At 31.0% G+C, this 15684-nt stretch overlaps 1 protein-coding gene across 2 annotated transcripts in view; it reads left to right on the forward strand.

The window, feature by feature from the left end:
• Positions 1–14603, forward strand: part of LOC139501642 (ubiquitin conjugation factor E4 B-like) — a 47558-nt gene extending 32955 nt beyond the window's left edge. The window contains exons 21-26 of one of the 2 annotated variants that reach the window (XM_071290772.1): positions 5–149; positions 8271–8405; positions 8794–8985; positions 10848–11022; positions 11513–11659; positions 11961–14603. In XM_071290772.1, coding sequence (XP_071146873.1) covers positions 5–149; positions 8271–8405; positions 8794–8985; positions 10848–11022; positions 11513–11659; positions 11961–12016 — 850 coding nt within the window. In that variant the 3' untranslated portion in view covers positions 12017–14603. Of the gene's footprint in view, positions 1–4; positions 150–8270; positions 8406–8793; positions 8986–10847; positions 11023–11382; positions 11433–11512; positions 11660–11960 lie in introns of those variants that run through there. The other variant, XM_071290773.1, reaches the window with a different exon arrangement.
• Positions 14604–15684: the final 1081 nt, after the last annotated feature.

The raw sequence follows: 15684 nt of genomic DNA on the forward strand, positions 1-15684 counted from the left end.
TTAGGAAAGGCAAGTCATTTGTAAAATTCGTTAACATGTTAATGAATGATACAACGTTTTTGTTGGATGAAAGTTTGGACTGTTTAAAACGTATTCATGAAATTCAAGAGGCATTAGAAAATACAGAAGAATGGGAGAAACAGTCAAGGGTAAGATAGTAGTAATATTATTTAGTAAATTCAAGAGGCATTAGACAATACAGTAGAATGGGAGAAACAGTCAAGGGTAAGAAAGTAGTAATATTATTTAGTAAATTCAAGAGGCATTAGAAAATACAGACGAATGGGAGAAACAGTCAAGGGTAAGATAGTAGTGATATTATTTAGTAAATTCAAGAGGCATTAGAAAATACAGTAGAATGGGAGAAACAATCAAGGGTAAGATAGTAGTAATATTATTTAGTAAATTCAAGAGGCATTAGACAATACAGTAGAATGGGAGAAACAGTCAAGGGTAAGAAAGAAGTAATATTATTTAGTAAATTCAAGAGGCATTAGAAAATACAGAAGAATGGGAGAAACAGTCAAGGGTAAGAAAGAAGTAATATTATTTAGTAAATTCAAGAGGCATTAGAAAATACAGAAGAATGGGAGAAACAGTCAAGGGTAAGATAGTAGTAATATTATTTAGTAAATTCAAGAGGCATTAGAAAATACAGAAGAATGGGAGAAACAGTCAAGGGTAAGAAAGTAGTAATATTATTTAGTAAATTCAAGAGGCATTAGAAAATACAGTAGAATGGGAGAAACAATCAAGGGTAAGATAGTAGTAATATTATTTAGGGGAGAAACAGTCAAGGGTAAGAAAGTAGTAATATTATTTAGTAAATTCAAGAGGCATTAGAAAATACAGTAGAATGGGAGAAACAGTCAAGGGTAAGAAAGTAGTAATATTATTTAGTAAATTCAAGAGGCATTAGAAAATACAGAAGAATGGGAGAAACAGTCAAGGGTAAGATAGTAGTAATATTATTTAGTAAATTCAAGAGGCATTAGAAAATACAGACGAATGGGAGAAACAGTCAAGGGTAAGATAGTAGTAATATTATTTAGTAAATTCAAGAGGCATTAGAAAATACAGAAGAATGGGAGAAACAATCAAGGGTAAGAAAGTAGTAATATTATTTAGTAAATTCAAGAGGCATTAGAAAATACAGAAGAATGGGAGAAACAGTCAAGGGTAAGATAGTAGTAATATTATTTAGTAAATTCAAGAGGCATTAGAAAATACAGAAGAATGGGAGAAACAATCAAGGGTAAGAAAGTAGTAATATTATTTAGTAAATTCAAGAGGCATTAGAAAATACAGAAGAATGGGAGAAACAGTCCAGGGTAAGATAGTAGTAATATTATTTAGTAAATTCAAGAGGCATTAGAAAATACAGAAGAATGGGAGAAACAGTCAAGGGTAAGATAGTAGTAATATTATTTAGTAAATTCAAGAGGCATTAGAAAATACAGAAGAATGGGAGAAACAGTCAAGGGTAAGAAAGTAGTAATATTATTTAGTAAATTCAAGAGGCATTAGAAAATACAGAAGAATGGGAGAAACAGTCAAGGGTAAGAAAGTAGTAATATTATTTAGTAAATTCAAGAGGCATTAGAAAATACAGAAGAATGGGAGAAACAGTCAAGGGTAAGAAAGTAGTAATATTATTTAGTAAATTCAAGAGGCATTAGAAAATACAGAAGAATGGGAGAAACAGTCAAGGGTAAGAAAGTAGTAATACTATTTAGTAAATTCAAGAGGCATTAGAAAATACAGACGAATGGGAGAAACAGTCAAGGGTAAGAAAGTAGTAATATTATTTAGTAAATTCAAGAGGCATTAGAAAATACAGAAGAATGGGAGAAACAGTCGAGGGTAAGATAGTAGTAATATTATTTAGTAAATTCAAGAGGCATTAGAAAATACAGAAGAATGGGAGAAACAGTCGAGGGTAAGATAGTAGTAATATTATTTAGTAAATTCAAGAGGCATTAGAAAATACAGAAGAATGGGAGAAACAATCAAGGGTAAGAAAGTAGTAATATTATTTAGTAAATTCAAGAGGCATTAGAAAATACAGAAGAATGGGAGAAACAGTCAAGGGTAAGATAGTAGTAATATTATTTAGTAAATTCAAGAGGCATTAGAAAATACAGAAGAATGGGAGAAACAGTCGAGGGTAAGAAAGTAGTAATATTATTTAGTAAATTCAAGAGGCATTAGAAAATACAGAAGAATGGGAGAAACAATCAAGGGTAAGAAAGTAGTAATATTATTTAGTAAATTCAAGAGGCATTAGAAAATACAGACGAATGGGAGAAACAATCAAGGGTAAGAAAGTAGTAATATTATTTAGTAAATTCAAGAGGCATTAGAAAATACAGAAGAATGGGAGAAACAGTCCAGGGTAAGAAAGTAGTAATATTATTTAGTAAATTCAAGAGGCATTAGAAAATACAGACGAATGGGAGAAACAGTCAAGGGTAAGATAGTAGTAATATTATTTAGTAAATTCAAGAGGCATTAGAAAATACAGACGAATGGGAGAAACAATCAAGGGTAAGAAAGTAGTAATATTATTTAGTAAATTCAAGAGGCATTAGAAAATACAGACGAATGGGAGAAACAATCAAGGGTAAGATAGTAGTAATATTATTTAGTAAATTCAAGAGGCATTAGAAAATACAGAAGAATGGGAGAAACAGTCAAGGGTAAGAAATTAGTAATATTATTTAGTAAATTCAAGAGGCATTAGAAAATACAGAAGAATGGGAGAAACAGTCGAGGGTAAGAAAGTAGTAATATTATTTAGTAAATTCAAGAGGCATTAGAAAATACAGAAGAATGGGAGAAACAGTCAAGGGTAAGAAATTAGTAATATTATTTAGTAAATTCAAGAGGCATTAGAAAATACAGAAGAATGGGAGAAACAGTCAAGGGTAAGAAATTAGTAATATTATTTAGTAAATTCAAGAGGCATTAGAAAATACAGTAGAATGGGAGAAACAGTCAAGGGTAAGATAGTAGTAATATTATTTAGTAAATTCAAGAGGCATTAGAAAATACAGAAGAATGGGAGAAACAGTCAAGGGTAAGAAAGTAGTAATATTATTTAGTAAATTCAAGAGGCATTAGAAAATACAGAAGAATGGGAGAAACAGTCAAGGGTAAGAAAGTAGTAATATTATTTAGTAAATTCAAGAGGCATTAGAAAATACAGAAGAATGGGAGAAACAGTCCAGGGTAAGAAAGTAGTAATATTATTTAGTAAATTCAAGAGGCATTAGACAATACAGAAGAATGGGAGAAACAGTCAAGGGTAAGAAAGTAGTAATATTATTTAGTAAATTCAAGAGGCATTAGAAAATACAGACGAATGGGAGAAACAGTCAAGGGTAAGATAGTAGTAATATTATTTAGTAAATTCAAGAGGCATTAGAAAATACAGTAGAATGGGAGAAACAATCAAGGGTAAGATAGTAGTAATATTATTTAGTAAATTCAAGAGGCATTAGACAATACAGTAGAATGGGAGAAACAGTCAAGGGTAAGAAAGTAGTAATATTATTTAGTAAATTCAAGAGGCATTAGAAAATACAGAAGAATGGGAGAAACAATCAAGGGTAAGATAGTAGTAATATTATTTAGTAAATTCAAGAGGCATTAGAAAATACAGAAGAATGGGAGAAACAGTCAAGGGTAAGATAGTAGTAATATTATTTAGTAAATTCAAGAGGCATTAGAAAATACAGTAGAATGGGAGAAACAATCAAGGGTAAGATAGTAGTAATATTATTTAGTAAATTCAAGAGGCATTAGAAAATACAGACGAATGGGAGAAACAGTCAAGGGTAAGATAGTAGTGATATTATTTAGTAAATTCAAGAGGCATTAGAAAATACAGTAGAATGGGAGAAACAATCAAGGGTAAGATAGTAGTAATATTATTTAGTAAATTCAAGAGGCATTAGAAAATACAGACGAATGGGAGAAACAGTCAAGGGTAAGATAGTAGTGATATTATTTAGTAAATTCAAGAGGCATTAGAAAATACAGAAGAATGGGAGAAACAATCAAGGGTAAGATAGTAGTAATATTATTTAGTAAATTCAAGAGGCATTAGAAAATACTGAAGAATGGGAGAAACAATCAAGGGTAAGAAAGTAGTAATATTATTTAGTAAATACAGAAGAATGGGAGAAACAGTCCAGGGTAAGATAGTAGTAATATTATTTAGTAAATTCAAGAGGCATTAGAAAATACAGAAGAATGGGAGAAACAGTCAAGGGTAAGATAGTAGTAATATTATTTAGTAAATTCAAGAGGCATTAGAAAATACAGAAGAATGGGAGAAACAGTCAAGGGTAAGATAGTAGTAATATTATTTAGTAAATTCAAGAGGCATTAGAAAATACTGAAGAATGGGAGAAACAGTCAAGGGTAAGATAGTAGTAATATTATTTAGTAAATTCAAGAGGCATTAGAAAATACAGTAGAATGGGAGAAACAGTCAAGGGTAAGAAAGTAGTAATATTATTTAGTAAATTCAAGAGGCATTAGAAAATACAGACGAATGGGAGAAACAGTCAAGGGTAAGATAGTAGTAATATTATTTAGTAAATTCAAGAGGCATTAGAAAATACAGACGAATGGGAGAAACAGTCAAGGGTAAGATAGTAGTAATATTATTTAGTAAATTCAAGAGGCATTAGAAAATACAGAAGAATGGGAGAAACAGTCAAGGGTAAGAAAGAAGTAATATTATTTAGTAAATTCAAGAGGCATTAGAAAATACAGACGAATGGGAGAAACTGTCAAGGGTAAGATAGTAGTAATATTATTTAGTAAATTCAAGAGGTATTAGAAAATACAGAAGAATGGGAGAAACAGTCAAGGGTAAGATAGTAGTAATATTATTTAGTAAATTCAAGAGGCATTAGAAAATACAGAAGAATGGGAGAAACAGTCAAGGGTAAGATAGTAGTAATATTATTTAGTAAATTCAAGAGGCATTAGAAAATACAGACGAATGGGAGAAACAGTCCAGGGTAAGAAAGTAGTAATATTATTTAGTAAATTCAAGAGGCATTAGAAAATACAGAAGAATGGGAGAAACAGTCCAGGGTAAGAAAGTAGTAATATTATTTAGTAAATTCAAGAGGCATTAGAAAATACAGAAGAATGGGAGAAACAGTCCAGGGTAAGAAAGTAGTAATATTATTTAGTAAATTCAAGAGGCATTAGAAAATACAGAAGAATGGGAGAAACAGTCAAGGGTAAGATAGTAGTAATATTATTTAGTAAATTCAAGAAGCATTAGAAATATTCAAGAGGCATTAGAAAATACAGAAGAATGGGAGAAACAGTCAAGGGTAAGAAAGTAGTAATATTATTTAGTAAATTCAAGAGGCATTAGAAAATACAGAAGAATGGGAGAAACAGTCAAGGGTAAGAAAGTAGTAATATTATTTAGTAAATTCAAGAGGCATTAGAAAATACAGAAGAATGGGAGAAACAGTCAAGGGTAAGATAGTAGTAATATTATTTAGTAAATTCAAGAGGCATTAGAAAATACAGAAGAATGGGAGAAACAGTCAAGGGTAAGATAGTAGTAATATTATTTAGTAAATTCAAGAGGCATTAGAAAATACAGACGAATGGGAGAAACAATCAAGGGTAAGAAAGTAGTAATATTATTTAGTAAATTCAAGAGGCATTAGAAAATACAGAAGAATGGGAGAAACAGTCGAGGGTAAGAAAGTAGTGATATTATTTAGTAAATTCAAGAGGCATTAGAAAATACAGACGAATGGGAGAAACAATCAAGGGTAAGATAGTAGTAATATTATTTAGTAAATTCAAGAGGCATTAGAAAATACAGACGAATGGGAGAAACAATCAAGGGTAAGAAAGTAGTAATATTATTTAGTAAATTCAAGAGGCATTAGAAAATACAGAAGAATGGGAGAAACAGTCAAGGGTAAGATAGTAGTAATATTATTTAGTAAATTCAAGAGGCATTAGAAAATACAGAAGAATGGGAGAAACAGTCGAGGGTAAGATAGTAGTAATATTATTTAGTAAATTCAAGAGGCATTAGAAAATACAGAAGAATGGGAGAAACAGTCAAGGGTAAGATAGTAGTAATATTATTTAGTAAATTCAAGAGGCATTAGAAAATACAGAAGAATGGGAGAAACAGTCCAGGGTAAGAAAGTAGTAATATTATTTAGTAAATTCAAGAGGCATTAGAAAATACAGAAGAATGGGAGAAACAGTCAAGGGTAAGATAGTAGTAATATTATTTAGTAAATTCAAGAGGCATTAGAAAATACAGTAGAATGGGAGAAACAGTCAAGGGTAAGAAAGTAGTAATATTATTTAGTAAATTCAAGAGGCATTAGAAAATACAGAAGAATGGGAGAAACAGTCAAGGGTAAGAAAGTAGTAATATTATTTAGTAAATTCAAGAGGCATTAGAAAATACAGTAGAATGGGAGAAACAATCAAGGGTAAGATAGTAGTAATATTATTTAGGGGAGAAACAGTCAAGGGTAAGAAAGTAGTAATATTATTTAGGGGAGAAACAGTCAAGGGTAAGAAAGTAGTAATATTATTTAGTAAATTCAAGAGGCATTAGAAAATACAGTAGAATGGGAGAAACAGTCAAGGGTAAGAAAGTAGTAATATTATTTAGTAAATTCAAGAGGCATTAGAAAATACAGTAGAATGGGAGAAACAATCAAGGGTAAGATAGTAGTAATATTATTTAGGGGAGAAACAGTCAAGGGTAAGAAAGTAGTAATATTATTTAGGGGAGAAACAGTCAAGGGTAAGAAAGTAGTAATATTATTTAGTAAATTCAAGAGGCATTAGAAAATACAGTAGAATGGGAGAAACAATCAAGGGTAAGATAGTAGTAATATTATTTAGGGGAGAAACAGTCAAGGGTAAGAAAGTAGTAATATTATTTAGGGGAGAAACAGTCAAGGGTAAGAAAGTAGTAATATTATTTAGTAAATTCAAGAGGCATTAGAAAATACAGTAGAATGGGAGAAACAGTCAAGGGTAAGAAAGTAGTAATATTATTTAGTAAATTCAAGAGGCATTAGAAAATACAGTAGAATGGGAGAAACAGTCAAGGGTAAGAAAGTAGTAATATTAATTAGTAAATTCAAGAGGCATTTGAAAATACAGACGAATGGGAGAAACAGTCAAGGGTAAGAAAGTAGTAATATTATTTAGTAAATTCAAGAGGCATTAGAAAATACAGTAGAATGGGAGAAACAGTCAAGGGTAAGAAATTAGTAATATTATTTAGTAAATTCAAGAGGCATTAGACAATACAGAAGAATGGGAGAAACAGTCAAGGGTAAGATAGTAGTAATATTATTTAGTAAATTCAAGAGGCATTAGAAAATACAGAAGAATGGGAGAAACAGTCAAGGGTAAGAAAGTAGTAATATTATTTAGTAAATTCAAGAGGCATTAGAAAATACAGAAGAATGGGAGAAACAATCAAGGGTAAGAAAGTAGTAATATTATTTAGTAAATTCAAGAGGCATTAGAAAATACAGACGAATGGGAGAAACAGTCAAGGGTAAGAAAGTAGTAATATTAATTAGTAAATGGGAATTAAACAGTTACGACTCACAATATATTGTTGAATTATTTTGTCTGAGCTAAATGTCCACCTGGCTCAAATATATTATGGAAGCCCTGACTGACTTATAATGTATTGTTGAATTATTCTACCTGAATTATATGTCCAGAGTTATTGAAATATATTATAGTTATTGGTAGGGTCCACTTTATATAAGTAGCCACAAAGAGATACTTTTTCTGTCACCTGTACCACACTTTATGTAAATTCACAATTAAAAAACAGATATCAACTAAAATTTCAAACTTTTCTTTTTAATTATATAAATATTGGAATCTGTTACTTTTTTTTTTGTGGGTGATTTTTGGGGTTACCTGTTAAAAAAACCATTGTGCTTATATTACAGATGAAACATGTCTTCCCTGAAAAAAAACTTGCATCATTTTACACAATTATCATTGATTCAAGAAAGATACGCATAAAACTCAGGATTTATGTTAATACTTTAATGTCTACTTTGTATTTGAATTAATTTTCAATTGCTAGATTAAATATTCAATTGCCAGATTTTATGTCAGGTTGGATAGGAAACAGTGGGTCAATTATGTCTATGATGCACAGGAAAAAATTAGGGAGATGGTTGCTAAGATAAGAGTTTTCATGGATTTTGTATTTTCAGGAGCAGCAACAATCACGACAACGACAACTAGCCATGGATGAGAAGCAATGCCGATCTTACCTCACCCTGGCCACAGAAACAGTTGATATGTTCCACTATCTTACACAGAAAATTATTGGTCCTTTTCTGGACTCAGTAAGTCTTGATTAAATCTTGCCATCTTTTTTAATACATGGGTCGTTAAAAATGGGTGCTCCTGTTGTTAATTTTTTTAATGTTAAACTTATTTGCTTGGTAAGCGATAAAAGCTCCTTGGAGCCTCTAATTTAAAGAAGTCCTGTAGGTTCTTTGAAGGATTCATTCTGTGTTCTATTGAATAAACAAATAAAAAGATGGGAGCTCTATTTTAATTTATGATCATTTTACTAATTCCAGCATCTAGATGCCATACATCTATACATCTGTTGTTGAATGTTTTATTAACATTTCAGATTAGTAAATGTCTTTAACCTTTCTTTGTAATCTCTATATGTGACGAAGTATTGACAAATGTGTTTTATTTCAACCTCCTTTCTAATTTTAGCATTTAGGGGACAGACTGGCAGCTATGTTAAATTTTAACCTGCAACAGCTATGTGGGTCAAAGTGTAAAAACTTAAAGGTGAAAAACCCAGAGAAATATGGATGGGAACCTAAAAAACTGCTGGATAGTTTAACCGATATATATCTACATTTAGACTGTGATGATTTTGCTAAAACTATAGCTAATGATGAAGTAAGGAATAATAAGAAAGTTTTTGGTCTCTTCATAGCTGTCTGTTCGGTGTGAGTGATGGCTCCATGTTGAAGACTGTACTTTGAACTATAATGGTTTACTTTTACAAATTATTACTTGGATAGAGAGTTGACACTCATACCACATCTTCTTATATTTATTATACAAGTGTTTGTTGGCACTTGCAAAGAACAGATCAGTCATATGTACTTTGTACCATTTCTTGTAATAAAATGACACAACATTATATTCATAGAGGAATACATGCATAAAGTAATTCTGATTAGAAACTTCAATGGGAATATATTTACATTTATAATTTGGAAGCTCACTGTAAAGTGTAGAAAAGCTATCAAGGGAGACAATAGATACATCAAGAATGTAGTTAAAATAGACATTGATCATATGTGAAGTAATATTATTGCTACACAGTGATTATTCCACATTTCATAAATATCTGTTTTTCAAAAATCATAGAACTTTCTTACTAAGTCGCTGCAGGTTCTGTCTATATACAGTTATCAACACATTTGTAAGGGTTACATACCTATATCTTTTATTGGAAACCTATCAGCTGGGAAAACAATAATTTGTTTGTCCAATTAAAACAGACAACCATTTAGTCAAAACAGATAAGAAATAGACAAACAACAATGACTGGACATTACACATCATTATCTTATGTACAATACTATTCTATCTGCAAATCATTGAACATGATTTAATGGACAAGACCAGTATTTATATATTGTATGCAAAACTAATTCAGGTTAAATATGGGTATATTAAACAATAAGCCTGATTAGCTATGATGACACTTTTCTGTTGACATCACTGTTGCTTGACATTTCCTAACCGAGAATACCATTAAATCAAGTATATATTCAACACTGTGCCATAACTTATCTCTAATTTGGAAATTTCTGTAAATTGACTAGAAAATGTATGAAGATATAAGATAAAAAAAGTTTTTTCTACCCCTAGACATTAAAGACCTGACCAAGATCATGTTCTGAAATGTAATTGATTTCATATATAAATGGGTCAGCTATCTGTCAGTTTCATTAGAATTGAGATAACAATATTGTATTTAAGCTTTGACAGCACCAATTGGTGATTTGATGGTCACAAATACCCGTTAACCTGCTGCGCTAAAATATCAACAGAAAAACTTAAAATTAAGGAATAACAGTACTATAGTTGAAGAGTTGCCACAGTCAATTGTAGATTTGCTGGTCGCAAATCCAGTTTTACTGGCGACGCTAGCAGAGACAGTAAAACCGAGATTTGTGACCGTCAAATCAAAATTGACGGTGGCAACTCTTCAACTACAGTACTGTTATTCCAATTCTAATGCATTACAAAAAGAAAAAATACGATAAAACCTGAAAAAATGTCTTAATTTGACAAATAGAAAAAACTGCGCGAAACTTCATGAATGATATTGGTACAAAGACGTCAGGCTAAAAATGACGTCATAAAAATGAAACTTACAAACTGGAGGTTATTACGTTACCTGTATGCTTCAAATTTGGATAAAATTACATTAAAACCGTGAATTTGAGGTGTTGTTTTATTTTCGATTATATAGTAGTAATCAAACGTTTGTTGATTCAATCAATTTAAAATGGCGGATCCCTCCTTAGTTATGCCTAGTCAACTGTGGATTTAACGGCAACTTTCAGCCAATGAAAAAAATTGTGACATCCAAATTGCATTAGAATCACTAATTGATGTCACTGGAGCATAAAATACAATACAGTTATATCCTAAACAGAAAGAATCTAAATACATTTTACAATGAGTGTAACTGCTTTGGTATATATATATATATTACAAACTTGGTATATTTTGTATTTTAGAGGTCCTATAAAAAGGAATTGTTTGATGATGCAATAGGTAGAATGAGACGAGCCAGGATTAAGACTGAACAAGAGATTGATAAATTCCGTAAACTACAAGATAAAGTTGAAGAATTGGTCAGGGATAAAAACTTAGCAGAAACGGACTATGGGGAAATTCCTGAAGAATTCAAAGGTAATATTTTGTTAGTTACATCTACTTTGGACATCAAGGCCTGATTGATGTAGTGTGTTTCTATACACATTATTTTTGCATTTCCCAGTCTGTTACTGTTTTCTGCATCACGAGAAGTTGTGGCTTAACTTTGTTTCCAAACAAAACAAATAAAACAAATCTTTTCATCACAGGTTGAAATTTTAAAAATATATGGCTAATTAGGTTTAAGATATTTCAAGTTATATAGATATACATTCAGTTTTGTTAGTTACAATTTTGTTACATAAAATTGAGAAAGGAAATGGGGAATGTGTCAAAGCGACAACAACCCGACCATATAGTTACATACATATATCAGATCAATATATATATTTTCAGATCCTTTAATGGACACCTTATTAGATGACAGATAGATTTATTGTATCATCTATATATATTTTCAGATCCTTTAATGGACACCTTATTAGATGACAGATAGATTTATAGTATCATCTTTATATATTTTCAGATCCTTTAATGGACACGTTACTAGATGACCCTGTGATATTACCTAGTGGAACAGTGATGGAAAAGTCCATTATAATGAGGCATTTATTAAACTCACAGACCGACCCATTCAATAGACAGCCCCTCACTGAGGATGAATTAAAACCAGGTATGTAAACATAAATTACCCTTGACATTTAGAATAGATCTTTCCATCCAAATGGATTATAACCTATATGTTAACATTAGAGACTTTGAATTCACACTACTGAAAAGTTTAATAAGATCAAGTTTCAAAAAGGACAAATCAAGTTAGAAGTTGAAGAGCATTAAGGTCCAAAAATTACAGCTTAGGTAATCTACTCCTGAGGTAGAAAATATTTATTGGAAGAACTGAATTTGTAATAGTAGAGAAAATGTAATATCTTAAGTGAACCGTAAATAACAGTTATATATATGTTTGTTTATAGCTACAGATCTCAAGAAGAAAATTCAACAATGGAAGATTGAGAAAAGGAAACGTTAGAATGAATGGAATGTTTGTAATGGATGAATCGTCATGGATGTTTGTCAGAAAAACTTTTGTCCATGTATTTGTGAAGTATATGGACTATCTCAAAGATTATACTTTTAGTCATAATTTACAGCTGTATGTACCATCTCAAAGATGGTTCTTGACTAAAATAAATCATTTATTTTGTAAATGTGGATGGATTTTTATGACAGATCAATTTTTCTGATTTGTAAAAACAATGAGTATTTAAAACCATAATATTGTAGCTGCAAGTTGGAGTTACTTTTTATCATAAGATGTCAAAATATTTATCTTGGTAGCATTTATTTTACTGGAAAAAAAATGATTTCACATTTGAATTGTCATAATAAGAAAATAGTTCAAAATTGTTAATCCGAATCTAATTATTTCTGAAATTTTGTCTTAATATAAAGTGTTAGAAGAAGAATATACAACAGTGTGTAAGGGGCTACAGGAACAGTGAATGTTAATAGAACAATAGATTTCTGGATGGTTTTATGTTATTCAGTTATTCAAAGATGACATTAAATCACTGATATGCCACTTCAAATGTTATCAAGATGTTTGTACTTTGAGATAGTCTTAGATGGGATTTATTTTATGAGCCCTTTGACCTTTGCTCTTGATGTCAAATATGGTTTCAATCAGATTCAAGTACAGACATTATGTCCATGCTCAATTAACAAGGATTAAAAAAATCACAGTTCTACTTTCTGTTTTATGTACACCTTCAGAAATTTCATTGGTTGATATAATAATAACCAGAACAGAAAGTAGAAAGGAGTGTTGTGAGATCCTTGTTAGCTTAACATGGACATAAGATCTGTATTCTAATCAGATAGATGATGTTTTGAATGTTCCTTCACACATGTAAATGTTATGTATCTATTTAAGAGAACATTGGAGCTATAAAATAGCTATTGTTTGTATTCAGCTCTTATATTTGTTCCCCTTTCTTTGACTCCTTATGGGTGTCAATGTGCAATCTGGTTTGTAGCTGTTTAACTGTGTTATTAATAAGATATGAATCATTCAAAAGATTTGTTGTGCAAATAAGAATTAAAAACATGGTTTTCCTTGGATTAGGGCATTTGTGGATTTCCAAGCAAAAAGTATGAAGCCTTTGAAGTAAACAATTTCAGTACCTATTTCCTTTTGTTTACTTAACCTGGCAACACAGGTTGTGAGTTCAAACCCTGTTCTCGGAATATGTGATAGAGTAAGGTCTTAATTGACTAAGAGCCAGTGAGTTAAATAGAAATACCTAAACGTTTTTCATTAAAGTATCTGTTTAAAAGATAAGAATTTCTTATTTAAGAATGTACTTATAAATTATATAAATAATTATGTCCGGGATTATTCACATTGGGCATACAACAGTTGTTTTGTCATGGTCTGTTCTCATACGGGACACGTATATAAAGGGAATCCAATATTGGATTGTTCTCAATTTATAACGAGTGATATTTGTAGACATTTTTTTAACTAATTATTCTCATTTGAGATCAAGAAGGGTCTGAATTTTCCAATAAGAAAATCTTACTAGCACAAAAATTATAGATAAGAATTACATTTATGATCATTCTATTTTGCTGTATTGTGATACAAACTTTAAGGAGTGTTTATAAAGGCATTTTAATGTATATGAATGAATGTGGAATAGATTTGTGTGAATATGTGTGTTAATATGCTCAGTTTTGGTTTCCTTTTTCTTTATTGCATAGAAATTGTATAAGTTTGATACTATATATATATATATACATCTGGTCAATATGTCTGTGTTATTAAAAACAAATATACAGGAGTAAAAGAAAATAATGATAAACATTCTCCCATTGTCTGCACATTATAACATTAACCAGTGCACACAATCACTTGTTGATCAAGTGGCATACACAGTGGCATTGGTGGCATTAAAGTCCAATACTACAAGCTAGGGAAAATCATTTTTATGCCCCACCTACGATAGTAGAGCGGAATTATGTTTTCTGGTCTGTGCCTCCGTTCGTCCGTCCGCTTCAGGTTAAAGTTTTTGGTCAAGGTAGTTTTTGAAGAAGTTGAAGTCTAATCAACTTGAAACTTAGTACACATGTTCCCTATTATATGATCTTTCTAATTTTAATTCCAAATTAAAGTTTTGACCCTAATTTCACGGTCCACTGAACATAGAAAATGATAGTGCGAGTGGGGCATCCATGTACTTGGGACACATTCTTGTTTTCTCTGAATCTACTTGCAAACTTTAACAATTTCGTTTTGTTCAAATGAAAAATATGGCACAAACATATGTTTTGAATTAGATTGCCCAATTTAAAAAAAAATATCCTTTAAGCAACATTGAGACATATTTTGAAACTATTTTGGGATTGATGGAAAATATTTGCATATGATCCTCATTGAATGTTGGGCAGTTTTAAATATAATATATTTGTTCTCATTGAATCCTGATATTTATTTACATGGTTTCAAGTCTCATAAATTAGATGTGTACACATCTTTTTTATTTACTTACATTATAGTGATTTAAAACTATGTACCAGCAACAGAGATGTTTGACTTAATAAAATATTACAGTTTCTTTAAGTTATTTTCATTTTTCTACCTTATATCCCATATCTATGCGTAATTAACTGGCATGTGAAACATGACAGAACCTTGACATATTGATATAGTAAAATAACAAAAGTAAAAAATACAGAACTCCGAGGAAAATTCAAATGGAAAGTCTTTAATCTAATGGAAAAATCGAAAGTTCAATCACATCAAAAGAATGGATAACAACTGTCATAATCCTGATTTTGTACAGGCATTTTCTTATGTATAAAAATGGTGTATTAAACCTGGTTTTGTAGCTAGCTAAACCTCTGACTTGCATGACAGTCGATGTGTTAACAAAACAAACAGACATGGTGGGTAAAAATGTCAAAAGCATTCTTTTGGCCTCATCAACATTTTTGTGTTTCTCTTTCAATACTTCAATACTTCAGGATCCATTAGAAATACAAAGGTCTTATTCCTGCAAAGTTCCAAAGTTACGGACCAATCCCAAATACTTGGTCAAGCTAATTTCCAAATCTTATGACCTATCGAGGATAGTTGATTTAGCTAAATTCCAAAGATTATGATCAATCAATAATACGTGGTCCATTTAAATTCAAAAGTTAAGGACCAATCCCAAATACTTGGTTCAGCTAAATATCAAAGTTGAAGGACAATCCAGAACACTTGGTCCAGTTAAATTAAAAAGTTCGGGACCAATCAAGAATACTTGGTCCGGTTTAATTCGAAAGTTCCAAACGAATCCAGAATGTTTGGTCCAGTTTTTAAAATTCAAAGGTCCAGGAACAAGTCGGAATTCTTTGCCCAGCTGAATTCTTAGTTCGAAACCGTTCCAGAAAACTTGGTCCAGTTAAATTCAAAAGCCAGGACCATCCAGAATACTTGGTTCAACTAAATTCAAAACTTCGGGATCGATCTAGAATACTTGGTCCATCTTAATTCAAAAGCTAGGACCTGGCCCTGAAGTCATAAAACTTTCCAGTTAGTTGTTTGTACTCGTACTCCAAAATCAACCAATCAAAATGCTGAATTTCAAGTTTCGAGCTTATTTTGTGCTTCGAGCACTGAGCAAAGTTTCATGACTTCAACCCCAGTCCAGA

This window comes from Mytilus edulis, chromosome 13 (genome assembly GCF_963676685.1).
Source record: "Mytilus edulis chromosome 13, xbMytEdul2.2, whole genome shotgun sequence".
Taxonomy (NCBI): domain Eukaryota; kingdom Metazoa; phylum Mollusca; class Bivalvia; order Mytilida; family Mytilidae; genus Mytilus; species Mytilus edulis.